This window comes from Prinia subflava, chromosome Z (genome assembly GCF_021018805.1).
Source record: "Prinia subflava isolate CZ2003 ecotype Zambia chromosome Z, Cam_Psub_1.2, whole genome shotgun sequence".
Classification (NCBI taxonomy): domain Eukaryota; kingdom Metazoa; phylum Chordata; class Aves; order Passeriformes; family Cisticolidae; genus Prinia; species Prinia subflava.
In genome coordinates this window covers 35,486,401-35,501,502 of record NC_086283.1, presented here as the reverse complement: position 1 = coordinate 35,501,502, position 15,102 = coordinate 35,486,401, and the positions used below count along the sequence as shown (strand labels likewise).

Below are 15,102 nucleotides of genomic sequence, written 5' to 3'. Positions count from 1 at the left end.
TCAAAGCAACCTCCTGCCTGTTCCAACTCACACCTAGGCCCTATTAGTACTCTGTTCAACTCATGATGTCTCTCAGGAGTAGAACTTTGCTACTGAGGAAAATTGGCTTCCATAGACTCAGAACTCTTCCATGGTATCAACTGTTGTACTTTCCAGCACAAAGTAGAATGAAACTACACATTATTACAAACACTGTCAAGAAGTGTTCAGGACTCAGTGCTCTAATTTTTAAGCAGCTTGCTGTATAAAGAATGTAACTAACCTTGCAAAACCCTTTTCCAACTTGTCTTTTTAAAAAACCTCGCATAAACACTGCCATTAGCAGAAGTATTAATAGAGGATATAAGGAAGAATTTATGAAAATGAAAACTCTGTTTGAATCAAAATAGTTCCCATAAGCAGTTACATTAAGCCACAGTATCATGTGTCCTTCATATCCTATTTTAAAAGTACTGCAGAAAATACTTCAATTGCTTCAGAACTTTTAGGATCACCTAAAATGGCAGGCAGCACAGTTGAAAAATACAGCCTGAAATTCCAAATCACATAAATAAGAAATTCAGAAACTGCATAAAATAAACTATACAGATTCCATACAAGCAAACCCCAGATATTAAAATTTAATAGTTTACAATATGATCACTCTAAAGGCTGTACTTCATAATCTATAATGTCACAAGACCAAAGATTTCTCCAAACTGGTAAAGAAATTCAGCATGGGAAGCCATAGCATGAGAACTATTCTTCTGCCTAGCTTCTCTCTTCTTTTTAACTTTTTTTTTTTCCTATTTTATTTAGCGGCTGTGGTCAGCAGGAGTGGCAAATTTTAAGTACCAATAAGAGAGAAAAGTTAATGAATGGAATACAAATGAATAAAAACCACATTTATGGTATTACTAATATAATTCCTTTGGATCTACTCAAATATAAGGCTAAGTTCTAGAAACAGAATCTTCCATTTAATGAAACAGAACAGAATATAAAAGGAGGCAAAATCAACACATTTTCACTCTGGAACTCTTTTTAGTACCATGCAATGGAGTACTACAAATACAAAAGAGTTACTTACTCTATAAGCCCTGATTGTGAATACTTAGTCACTGGTACATTTTGTCTCCATCACCACATATAAAGCTTTAACACAGTCTTGTATTAATATCTATTATAGCAACTATTAGTTTTGAAAACAATTATAGTCCATATGCACTGATATAGATTTCCCACTGGTAGAGCCACTGAAGGTCACAGAGAAAAAAGGGTAAGCTTCTCAGTGTGTTTTAAGATGTCATAATCAGAAATAGCTTTGTTGTAGTTCTTGTAAGATATAACTTTTCTGAAACTTTCAACTACAACAAAACAAAAATTAATCAATTACCAATTTCAGTTCATTAAGCGAGAACAGTGAGAAAAACTTATAGCAAGTTGAAATGTATACACACAGAGTCTTATCTGCATTTGCAGATTGTTTGGAATGAATTTAAGGATTTTAAAACTGAGGTTAAAAGGAGATTTAAAAGTTTTAACCCCCTCCAATAACATTATATTACCTTTTCAAAATACCTTTGTTCCTGATAACTGCATTAAGAAAACACAATTATAATGACACAAGTGCTGCACTACTTAAGATTATGTCAGGTCTTCAATTACAAACTCTTACTCTCATGTTTTCAAGTCAACAGCAACAAGTATTCTGTGCCCATTATTGGGTCACAGTGTCTTCAAAGAAAGCAACATGAAAGATGGAAACATAATTCCAGTGTTATGAATTATATGCAACTTGGAACTACTATTGTGTGCAAATTTCTTACTTCCTTCAAAGCAAATGGCTAACACCACAGGAAACTAGTTTCCTTCAGAATTTAATAGAACCAATCTCCTAGAGCTTAAAAGCATTGAGTAGGACTTGGGGTGAAGCATTCCATCTTAAATCTGCAGATATTATCCAACAGAGTACAAAGTAATGCAAAAAGTTCTGAAATACAGATTTACCTGAAGATCTCCCACATTTCTGCTGCTCCATGAAGCACATTAGAGATACATATTAGGCATAAAGAACAAAATCATGCAGTTGAGAAAATGCTTGTAAGATAAGTTTTTGAGCTAAAGGTACAAGGACTCTGGAGCTACACTATTCATGGTTTTTAGAGCTGAGGAACTTGGCCCACGTTAAAAAATAGATTTGTGTCAGCATGCAGAAGCTGAGATTTTTCATACTACATTAACTTATGTTCAGGTTAATATAACACCTCTCAAAATCTCTTTCAGTGTTCAAGAACACACATTGCTAAGAGGACCCTGGTGAATGGAAGAGGTGACCTACAGTACCCTACAAGGTACAGCAGAGTTAGGCAGCCTTCTGAGTGAACTGTAAGACATGAAGATGGTATACATGATTTAATGGAAACCACCTATGTTCAACATTGTTTCATGTTACTTCAACACTGAGTACTCTGTCAGCGTCTCCACAGTGTCTGCTTTCCTTCATCTGAAATATGCATGGAGACCTTTCCTGTCCTTAGAAGATTACTGTGTATTATGACAAGAAACATTCCAAAGCACTGTGTGATGTCTGCATAAAGGTGCTAGATGAATAAGAATTAACTTCCCGTATGCTTAATTTTTGTTTCAGAATAGATATGAGATCTTACTTTGCTTCCAGTGCCAGGGCAATGATGCCTGCAGCCATAGGTGCAGAGGCTGAGGTTCCAGTATGGCTGTCTGTGCAACGCTGCCTCAGGTCTGTAGTAATCTGGAAGAAATTGAACATGTGAAATTAAAACACAAGTTCAGAAATCAGAGCATTCATGAAACTTCAAGTAAAAACTTGAAACTTCAGTTTCATTTACTTGAATATGTCACATGTATGTGGAGGGTATTTTCCTCTTTATTTGCAAGGAAGGGAAGATACATGATATGAGATGTTCTGAAGTCACTCGAGAATTTACAGTGTTCTCTGTATTGCTCCACAGGAAAGACATTTTTAAACCAGAAAAACATGCAGAGGGGTTTGAAACTGCACAATTGCAATTCTGACTTTCTATCTCTATCTTGGAGGACTTTCCCTCCAAGAACCTCAAAGTGCTGTTCAAACAGGAAGGAATTAAATCTTGTACACAGACTGCTTATGCACATTTTAGAGCCTATATATAGGTATTGATTAGGTTGCCTGAAATCACACTGGAAGTATGTGACACAAGAGAACACAGTTTGGCTCATGCTAAGTACCCTGTTTAATCTTTCATTCACTCCTTATGTAATAAATCACATGAAATTAAGCATCAATTCATTGGAAAATCCTGATTTGATAACAAATTTGGCCCAGCCATCACCAGCCAATGAGATGTTTTCCGTTTTAAATTGTTATGTCTTATGTATAGACAATTACATGCTGCACATATTTTTGTATGTAATCTAAGTGGATGTATAAATGGTAATGTGCAATACCAACTAGACACACAGCCCTCTACTTAGTGTTAGGATATTTCTATCCAGTAATGAATTTTAGACAGATGCTTTCCGTAAGAATGTAAATCATGCACAAAAATGTGTTTATTCCAAATTTCGCTTCTTTCAAGCAATGTCAATCTAAAGTGATTCTACTCTGTGCTTGTATTCCTGAAGAAGTGGCTCTTTGCAGGAGCAAGGCAGCAGAGGTAGGATGTCACTACTACCTAGCAGAAGCTCAAGCAAAACCCATGCAGACTGGAGAACAGTTGTTTGAAGACATCAGTCTACAGCAGGGAAACCTCAATGAAGGCGAATGGCCTGTGATGTCAAAACTTATTCTGAGAACTTCAGTCACTGCCAGATATAAGATACCTGCCTGAGGGGCAGAAGAGAAGTTGCTTATATAACACTTTATGTAAGCACATGGAATTATTGTGTTCTAATTCACCACTATTGTACTTCATTTCCAACATAGATTTGCACAAAGATGGGAGAAGGAGAGGATCAGAGGATCAAAAAATCACAAAAAAGCACAGAACATGTAAAAATGCCTGTCTAGCTTTGAAACCTCCAGATAATTGAAATGTAATCTGAAAAACCATCTCATCTGAGCAGAATACATGCAAATGCATGCAGGAGGTATAGGTTTCACATGATGTCAGCCATATTCAGTATGTTACATTATTTGTATAAGGCTGATGAAAACTCCCACAACATGTAAGCATATGCAAGTTAACACAGAAGATTTCTAACAGAAAAGGAGCTAACAGCACCAAGAAAATGTTGAAAACAAGTAGGGAGCAAGTGAAACAATATGGAAGCGTCTAAAAATTGAAAAAGACATATGAAAGCATTTATAATGTCAGATCCTTTAAAAAATCAACTTACTAGAGACTGGGTTTCTTGATTAATGAGGTCTAGAAAGAACCTTTTTGCCCCCTATCATTTAATATTCTTCACTGATGCATACCTTTTAAAATAATTTGTTCTATCCTTCATTGGCTAGAAAGTTCACGTAATTTCCTTCTCTCTTCCCCTCTAGCCTGTTGACTGTATTCATTTAGAGGATGAAAATTACCAGTGTTGGGCAAAGCTTTAAGGATGGAAATTGTGTAAGTGATGTGACAATATTAAGAGATGAAACTGCAGCAGGAATACCCCTAATGCTGCATTGCCTACATCTGCAAATTCAAGTAGTGATTTTCCAGGTGGAATTAAGATATCCAAGTACTAGATGATGACATGCACCCAGAGACATATAAGATACAGGTATCCCATTTGGAAAATGCTGGTCAGTGCTGTGGCAAGGACCAGAAGGAAGGCCAGGAAAAACAGAGGGTGAAATAGGGATTAATATGTGCTCATGTCTTTCATACTCTGGTACATTACGCCCTGCATAAAAGTGGCGCAGCACGTGCTTTCCTTGGAAGACCAAAGGCAACAATGCATCCAGGAACCCAGGCAGAAAAAAGTGCTGTCATATCAGCTTTTGCCTAAGGGACAGCCTCTGTCAATACAGTGAAACACATACTGAACTGTGCTATCCTTGCTTCTCATCGTCTGGAACAGCATCCTTCTAGATTGATTTTACCCATTATGTCTCTAATTGGCAACACTGTTTCTCTTGTTCTAAGTGGATACTGTGGCAGCAATTTGAACTACGGACCCCTATCTTGCTTTCATCAGATACTTCAGCTGAAAATGTGTTGAGAAAGCTTTGTACATGTAAACCCCCATTTGAGCTAATCCAAAGGAAAGGTACTGACAGGAGATGAGATGTTTAGGTGTAGATTACCTCCAAGATCTGAGGCATGTTTTTCAGCACAGAGTCACTGTCAGAGAACTGTTTCATTTTCCCCAAGACAAAAGAGTACATGATCACCAAGAGGTAAGCAAATTTCAAGAAGAAAAACGATGCCTAAATTCCTGAGCAACATAAAAACATCATCAATCACAATAAAAGGATGTGGTGTTTGATAGCACATTGAAGCTGCCATTAGTGTATATTAGAAGCCGTTCTGATTGTTAGTGTGGGGGGAAGGAGAAATTTAAAAACGTTTCATTGAATATAACAACTGCTGATCTGTGAAAATGCTGCTCCAACTGCCCAATAAAAGTCCACACAGTATTTCTAAGTTCTTCTAAACTAGTTGAATCAATTAGGTTTGATTGAAGACAACAACAAGGTTTCTGGTACTCGCCTAGTTTAATCATGACATGAAACATGAAATTAGCCACAGACACCCTGATGGAAGGCAGATAGAAATTATAAAAACCACTGCAGAGCACTGTAATACTTCCTATAGGTATTGGTGCAAATTTTTCAGAAAAAATAGGCATTTATTAAAGGAAAAAATCTAGACACACTGTAACAGTTTTATAAAAGCAACTTGCTCTGAGCAACGTGCTCTCTGAAGGAGATGCCACTTTTGTACAGTCATTATTAAGGCTGAATCATAAATCTTTCCATAGTTATACCAACTGGGAAATTCATTAACGAAGTAAAAAATGAGATTTCTTTTGGCAGAGAACAAGCTCACATACCCTCTCCGAAGCCTCTGCATTTCTTTGTATTTCATATTTCATCACATGAGTTTTCTGAACTGATTGAATAATTTTTTACCTTCTGTTACAGTTCTTCAAGACGTGTTGATTTCTGTGAATCTGTGTCCCTAGAAGTGAAAAGATTTTAACAAAAATCTGTTCTACATTCTACACATCAATAGTATGTAGTCAGAACAGAAGATGCCACATTATGTCCTGTGATTATCTTGTGGATATTTTGATAACCTGAGTGAGTTTCTGAATGAGAGCAGGCTTTTGTGTTTTAAGAACTGGCAGGAGACAGGATGGGCTTTTTTTCTGTTGTTTTAGTCCTGCTTAGAGTAGAAGTTTATCAACAAGAAGAGAAAGAAAATCAGCAGATGAATAACTATTTATCAGAAGATAACAAAACAGGTGGAACATTAAGTATCTACTTTATTTGCTGGTTATTTGCAGGAGATAATTCATTTAATAGGCTTATAAATTCTATCTTTAAGGAACTTTCTGGTGTCCAAATCTTAGTGCATTGTGAAATCATTTGAAAAATAAATTCAAAGGAAACACATTTGTGCAAAATGTTTGATAAATGAAAGAAACATATAGATAACGTGTTGCTTAACCTATCCTAGCCACATAGTCCAGAGGGGCAAAGCTATCTTTAAGCATATTCCTATGGTATTCAAAGAAGAGAATATATTATAGCAAAGGAGTAATTTGAAAAAATACCTTGACAACTGCATATTACTAGCCAATACTTCTATGCTCACTGAGTTATGAGAGGTAACTTCTATAAAGAAGTACAATTTTATAGTCTTTACCTACCGTCGATTTGTCTCTGTCCCACAGTGCAAGTTTCTACACCTGTAACCATGCCAGCACTTTGCAGCTGCACTTGAAAACACCTAAAAGTAATTCTAGTTCTCTTCTATAATGTAAAAAGCATACATCTATCAGCATCTTTGGAACATTTGCATGCTTTGAGCATTTTAGTATATCCAAAGGGTGGAAACTTGGTTTATAAGAGGGAAATTATCACTGCAATAAATCTTAGTACAGTATAAAGTCAAGTGCACTTGGTGTACCTTTCCTGAACAACAAGGTGTGCCCACCTGTAATTGTTAGCTTAAAATTTTAAGCTGTCATTGTATAAGACAAGAAAACCCCTCCAAGACTAGAAAAACTTCTAAAATTATGTAACAGCCTATATTTTTAACAAGTAATTGTAAAAAATGGATAGTAATGAAAAGAGAAAAAAAAATTGTTTGGTGTAGTAATAGAAGTGTTTGTGATCGTATTACTCCATATTGAAATCAAATCATTTTTATAACAATTTTCAGTCTACAAAGTGAGCTCTAATACTTGGTTACTGTTTGTTCATTTACCTTGTAACACATTCTGCACTTACTGGACAGAAAAACAGAGAAGAAAAGAGAAAAGAAAGTTATTCAGCTAAAGAATTGCAAGGAAAAACAGGAAGGAACTATGGAACATGACATTACACAGATGTAACCCATTCACTCTTCCTAAGTCTTTTATAGGTATTCTGTACTACAACACTGCAGAAGCTCACATGATACTGAAATCTGTGCTGTGTTACATGAAATAAAAAAAACAAAACCAAAAATAACCACCCCAAAACAAACAAACAAACAAACAAAAATTTAGTTTATTTGTGTTGGTTGTAAATCCTATACCAGATCACCTCTTCCTGGTTTACTGCTGTGGTATTTTTGTTTCCTATTTCGAGTGTAGGAGTCTCACTCCAACAAACAAAATCATCTTATGATTTGATCAAGTATTGTTACTCTTCAAATTTTGGCAGGAGTTGAGCCCTGCATTGTTTGTTAACTGCATATAAATTTATATACATAATGGAATTTGGATAATTTAAATTTAATAATAATCTTTTTATTCACCCTGTATTGTTATTCTTCCCTTTAAACTTGCTGCTCAGCTTTTTGTCGAAAGATATGAAGACAATCTCTGAGTCAAAAGGAGCATCAGTTTAAACAAGTGTGAGATATGATGCAGTGAAAAGGATGCATGGTACAACAATGAAAACAAACACATGTAGTTTTTAGACCCTTCTAGCACTTCACAGCAGTTTAAAAAACTTAGTATTTGAAATTTTCAATTCTGTCCTGAGTTCCCTTTTTTGTTTCAAATACAACTTCTTTCCAACATAAATGACATTTGATAAGACCTCATGAGGACTGAACTTTGGTACACAAGCTGGAGAAAAGAATAGCAATACAATAATTAACACAGACTTTATAAGCAAGACAGTCACACAAATAATAGCAATATTCCTGTCTCCATATGAGGGTGTGTAAGCTGAAAGGACTTCTCAACAGTCAATTTGAAAAGCTGGTTTCACAATTTCAAGGAATGTCTTGCTGGGTTGTAGCATAACAGAGGCATACAGTTATCCCTTATGTGGACAACTGGTTTACACACAGCACAAACAGAAGCTATTTATCTCCACTAAGCTGTTCTACTTCATCATTGAAAGTATCTGGAGAGGGAACAGCATTGCATGGCTTTAAATACCGAGTACCACTAATAAAACGTGGAAGAGGTGTATGTTTCAAAAGTCAATTGATAATATAGTACAGGGAAAAGAATCTTGGCAGGAATTTTTATAGTCTGATTTTCAAGCATTTGGGATCAGTGACTTACCATACATGGAACTGCAAGGTTAGTTTGCACAAGAGTAGTCAAGGATAAATTACATTCTGGTAAAGAAATGGTCAACAGACCTGGGTTAATTCTTAGGGCTACTCAGACTTATGCTTTTGCCATTCATTGTATAAAATGATACACACTGTAGGACTAAACTAACACTGGCACATAGAACTGAATTGCTTTGAAAAGAATGTAGGATCTGACTAGTAAAAACAATCCATCTGACTAGTAAAAACAAGCCGTACTTATAGAATTCATGGAATTCAATTAAAAATTATTTTTATTTCTCTCTGATATTCAATGTGAGATCTCCAAGGGAGACCCAAATTAAGAACATTTTAGGGGTATACTTTTAATTCTTTTCAATAATGTAAAATATCTTCCTTACTTTCTTAATTACGGGATAATTTGTGCACATTCTATATATAGTAATTATTATCTCCTTTGTAAGGTACACTTCACAAGAATCTTACAGTAAGAGATTGACCTGCTGGTATTAGCACAGTGCAAAGTACCAAAAAGTGATGGGCACTATACTTTAGTAAATGAAACAATTATATATGTTTATGTTCTATGAGAAGTCTTTAATAATAAAGGTGAGATCACCTCCAGATGTTTTTGATCCTAGTGCAAGACATAAGGGAGTGAAATGTCAGAAATCAGCAATGTTCTCTTACTGTCTCTTACTGAAATAGTAATTTGGTAAAAGCAGAAAGTCTGAATTAATTGAAAAGAATGGATGACAATCAATAAGAAAATTACAGCTATTAAGAAATCAGAAGAATGCACAAAGCTTAAATTAGCAAGGTAGGAAAGTACAGATCAGGACTGAGAAATACAGAGATATTTTACTCAATATTAAAAATATGAACAAGGATATAAAAAAACAGCAGTTAATTAAATTTGAAGATAAAAGATGCAGAGAGGCAATAAGGAAAGACAAGTTTAAATGGTGAAGCCTAAAAAATATTTCGTAAGTATGTTTTATTTTCAAATACATCAGAAGCAAAAGAATCCCCAAACCAATACTGTATTAATTGTCCAGAGATAATAGTTTATAGTAAACAGTTATTTCACTGAATGTTTCTTTTTGGGAAAAAAAAAATCTAAATTAAATTTTCAGAGCATAGAGAGATGATAGATCATCTTTCTATTTATGTCTATTTTAAATATCAAGCTTAAATCAGAAAGATTGGAAGTGCCAAAGACTTTTACACGAGCTGGAAGGGGAACTGTGGTGTTGTTTTTAGCAAATGTTTGAACACTGCACAAGTTCCAGAATACTGACAGAAAACCTGCATAGTGTCATTATTTTAAAAGGGTAAGCAGTATTGTCCTTTAATGTCATCTATTTGCCACCTTTTTATGTAGTAAAACAGCTGATACAGGATTTAAACTAGTTACTAATAGATTAAATAACTAGTAGTATACTCAATGGTGAATAACATAAGATGTTGGAAAAGAAAACTTGCCAAAGTACTGTAGTACTTTTTTCTGACCATCAGTTTGGCTGAAAGTAATACACTCAGGATTTTACAAGACACACCATGTAATATTGCACATTTTTAAAAAAGTATTTAAGAGACTTAAAATGTACATGATGCACAATACATTGATTTAAACTGGGATAATAACAATTCTACAATTTGGTTCTTGGCCATAGTATGACCTAAAGCTTTTACCAAAGACATGGAAGAACACATCAGCACCTTCTGATGAGTGTTGGAGAAACTTGGAAAATGACAAAGTGATGATGAGGGCTTGTCTGAACTGAGTACTAAACTAGCCAATTGTTAATGGTGGAATAAGGAGACTCTAACTACCCTAACTACTGTTACATATTTCCTTGAGCCACCAACTTGAAAAGGAGAAGTAGCAGCTCTGAAAGTCGGCTGGGCATCACCCAGTGATGGACATATTCCATGATAGTGAAGCTAACAAGTCTCAGTCAGAATGAATATATAAAGACAGGAAAACTGACCTATCACACACAGACACCCATTTTCCTGTGCTTTTGTTAAGGAATACTGCTGCTACCTGACTGGTGAGTCTACTTTGGATTCTAGAAGCTTGTAACATAAAAAAGGGTTTGTAAGAAAACAAGATGTAGACAGAGTGATGCAAGAAGCTTACCTTCCATTATCAAAACAGATTAACCATTTGGGCAGAGAAAGACACCAAATGCTTAGAAATCAAAGCTAAAGGGGCTCAGAGAGCAAACAAGAAAAATCTTTTAATGGCAATGAATAAATAAAAACACTTATTCTAAATTTAAGTGGACTCTTCTGTCACTGAAAACTTTGAAAGCAATATTGATTGTATTTATAAAAATTGTTGTTGACTTGACAGCAACTGCTGGATTCAAATAACTCAGGGAAGTCATACAGACTTGGCTAAGGAAGAGGTCAGGCTGGACGACCACAATCACATCTGCTCAGCTTATTAGTCTCACTTAAATATGAAGAAGTTAGTGAACGTCTTTTAAAGGACAATGAAGGGAATTTAATCACAGAAGTGAGGACTCCTAAGAGATACAGTGATTTTTGTATTTACTATTATTTATCAGGAATAACAAGAAACATGTTAGGAAGAGAGAGAGAAGGCTTCAGTGAAGACAAGCAAGTAAAGAACACAAAAATCATTGGAATGAAGAAGGATCTCAGAACAAGTTTAAAAAAAAAATTAGACCATCTGAAAATAACGAAGAATCCAAGAAGGGATGGCCAGCATCCCAGAATCCTGAAAGACAAGTCAGACAGTATTAGAAAAAAACATAGAAGCAAATATTTTTAACTCTTTATTGACACCAAGAGAAGACTCTGCTAAGGATCAGAAAGAAAGAAATGTTAGATGAGTCCTGAAGAAAAAATATGGAAGAAAAAACCCTCAAAATCCTTCAATTTTCTGATCCAGAAGTAATAAATTTCCATAAGCTAAACACTAGAGTAAATAAGCAGGGAAGAGGACAACATTAGCAAACCTCATCAACTTGAGTACAAAGTTTTAAAAGGTTAAAAGGAGGAGAATTTTCAATACTGGAAAGTAACCTGAATGCATTTATTTTGCAAAGGAACATAGGTTCTTCAAATACTAATGATATCAACAGATTATCAAACAGAATAAAAGCTAGTTGTCAATTTCCAGCACAGATGAGAACACTATGGAAAATAGATGCTGGCTGCTTTGGAAAGAGAAGAAGAAGAATACAGAAAAGATGAGCACTGAGCCTAATTTTCCTTACAGCATATTTCCAGAATAGGCAGCAATATGAGTAATAACTGACTGTCAGTGAATGTAAAAGAGGAATGATACTGGGTCAAAAAAAATCTGAGAAAATAGAGAGGTATCTAGGTAAACTGCTAGAATATGTGTAAAATGTGAAAACTATTGATAACTGGATTTAAAACAAATAGAGGATATTAGTATAAATTATTTTTCTTTCTCTCCATCCCCTGCAGTCACTGTGCAAAATACAGAACATATACATGAAAAAAACAATTAAAACCCGTACTATTTTCCTGTCATAGGATTCTCCACTGCTGTATGTTGTAGCTAGGGTGGATGCACATTCTTCCAGATACCATGGCTTTTTCCCACTTTCAGCTGTGCTACTTATGGAGATGGTGTAGATGCTATTGGTGTAGCCATCACAGGAGCAGTGGTCTCGACTTCTGCCACCATTTCCAGATGCCCAAACAAAGACTGAACCTAAGCCTCTTCGTCCCTGTTTGGAAACAATACAAAAGATTTGATTAATAATTTTTCTTTTCTTCCCTCAACTCCTTAATAGCCAAGTCTTTTCCCACAAAAAAGACATCTCATGCCAAGAAGAAAATAAAACAACTGAGAAGAATAATACCCTGAGAAAATTTGAAATGAGAACAGGACTTAGCAGATTTCAGAATCAGACATTAGAAAAAAAATGAGAAAATGAGTGGTATGAACACAGCTTTAGAAACAACTTTTATACAGTGTTTGTTAGTCTGCATCTGTGTTATCCAGATGTACCAAGAACATCACGCTGAAAATTCAGATGAAGGAGTAAAATATCATACTGGATTGGCTTCCTGGGTTGCAAGCACACAGTGCTGGCTTATGACAGCCTCTCATTCACCAGCACCCCAAAGTCCTTCTTCAGTCCTTCTTAGCAAGACTTCTTTTGACCTGTTCATCCTACAGCTTGTATTGGGGTTTGCCCTGATGCAAATGCATCACCTTGTACTTGGTCCTACTAAACCTCATAAGATTCCCATTGGCCCATTTCTTGAGCTTGTTCAGGTACTTCTGGATGGCATTCCGTCTTTCAAGAGTGCCAACTGCACCCCTCAGCTTGGTGTCATCTGCAAATTTGCTGAAGATGCACTTGATCCCTTCATCTATGTCATTAATGAAGACAGTAAGTAACACTGGATAACAATACCAATGTGGACTCCTGAAGGACACTTGTTACTGATGTCCATTGGACCCTGAGCCATTGTCCATTGTCCTCTGGATGTGAGTGTCTTTCTTACCTTGTCTAGTCCATTTATCAAATTCATCTCTCTGCAATTTAGAGAGAAGGATGTTGTGGGGTATTGTAAAAGGCTTTACAGGATTCTAGATAAACAACATCTGTAGCCCTTCCCATGTCCACTGATGCAGTCACTCCATCATAGAAGCCCACTAGGTTGGTCAGGCTGGATTTGTCCTTGGCGAGGCTGTGCTGGCTATCCCAAACATGTCCCGGTCCTCCACATGCGTTAGCAGAGCTTCTAGGAGGATTTGTTTCATGAATGTCCCAGCCACAGAGGTGAGACTGACCACTTGGTGGTTCCCAGCGACCTCCTTTCTAGCCTTTTTAAGGATGGGTACAATGTTTCCTTTTTTCCAGTCACCTGGGCCTTCGCCAGACTGCCATGACTTCTCAATTATCGTGGTGATAATTTGTGAGTTTAATAAAAGTATACTACCTGGAAAGACTTTTCAGAAAGTAAGTTAAATTGTAAATTCTCCTGACTAGTGTCTACATAAAGTTATGTCTCTAAAATGCAGATTTTCATTTAGAAACATTTCAGGCAGAGAGAAAACCCCCAGGGTGCCAAGTTTAATGTACAATGAAATCCACATTCTCGAGACAGGATCAATCTGAATACTACAAATTTTTCACTTCGTTTTCTTGATCTTAGCTAATGCACCAACAAAAAGATGCAAAATAACAATATTTTCAGTGTAGTGGGATTTTTATGTTTGCTTGGTTGGTTTTTTTGAATTTGTTGGTTTGGTTTTTTATTTTTGTTTGTTTTTTTAAGTCAATCTTTATGAGGTGTTACAGCTCTCTTTCTCCACCTTTCTTCTTCATACATAGGTCTTGAAAGTATATGGTTAAACCGATACCCACAGGAAATTCAGAATAACCACCAATACAACCAAGACAGAAGAAATGAGAATTCAGGGTAATCAAGCCATAGCTTCCACTTTAAAAAAAAAAAAAAAAAAAAAAGTTTTGTAAAAGAACTTCTCAAGAAGCTGCATAGAGAATAATGTCCTACTAATAATAGTCTGTCACTTTACTGCTGTTACCATCATGTTGGAGTCTAGGTTTCTATGGATTCTTTACAGAGAGAGAAAAGTACAGGAGCTGAACTAAAGCCTTTGAAGAAATTAGAATATATAAAGCCACGCATACATAAAGTAGAGATTTAAGCTTTAAGAAAACATACTCTAAGTGCCTAACTGCAAGTGTAAAGTTCAGAGCTTCAGGCCTAGTGATATAATTTTTGACATAACAAAAATATAGTAGAGTACTGCTCATACCTTTAGATACATTTTCTGCACAATTAAGATAAAGTTTTACGCACCATAAGATAGAGTTTTTACATTAATAGATATGCTATGATATGCTATATGCGTAGGTTTTTGATACTGCTTTTCGTAGTTTTTCGTACTACTAGTTTTACATAGTTTTTACGAACTTTAAGAATTGGACTTAGATTAGGTAGTTTATACATAAAGGTATGAATATGTATTTATGATTTATAGATAAAAAGCCTCTGGGTTGGAGTTGGAGGTATTGATCGATTGGTTTCTGATCTATTGATCCAACCTCCACCTGCCACAGCCTGAGGGAAGTCCCAGGAGTCCTGCCTGGGAGTGGAAGCAGGATTTATAAGATACTATCTATTGCAGTTCTTGCTGCTTGGGATCAGGGCCCTGGGGTCACCCTCTGCCTTTTGTGGCACCTGCCGCGGGAACGCTGCTGGGGCTCGGGACTCCCGGACTCCTTCCTGTCCTGAAGCCCTGCTGCTGGGAATGCTGCTCAGTGACAAGAGCTGGAGCGGGAGGTTGCTTTGTTCTGTGGTTGGCTGCGATTCTGTGTTAAATTCTGTGTTAAATTGCTGGATAAACAGCAATTTAAAAAATTCTGAGATTTTATACTCATAACCATCG

At 36.0% G+C, this 15,102-nt stretch overlaps 1 protein-coding gene across 4 annotated transcripts in view; it reads right to left on the bottom strand.

The window, feature by feature from the left end:
- PCSK5 (proprotein convertase subtilisin/kexin type 5) overlaps positions 1-15,102 on the bottom strand; it is a 225,742-nt gene that overhangs the window by 101,069 nt on the left and 109,571 nt on the right. For all 4 annotated transcript variants that reach the window (XM_063422828.1, XM_063422830.1, XM_063422831.1 and 1 more), the window contains exons 8-9: positions 12,188-12,400; positions 2,649-2,749 (exon numbers count right to left, since the gene is read on the bottom strand). In XM_063422828.1, coding sequence (XP_063278898.1) covers positions 2,649-2,749; positions 12,188-12,400 — 314 coding nt within the window. The remainder of the gene's footprint in view (positions 1-2,648; positions 2,750-12,187; positions 12,401-15,102) is intronic.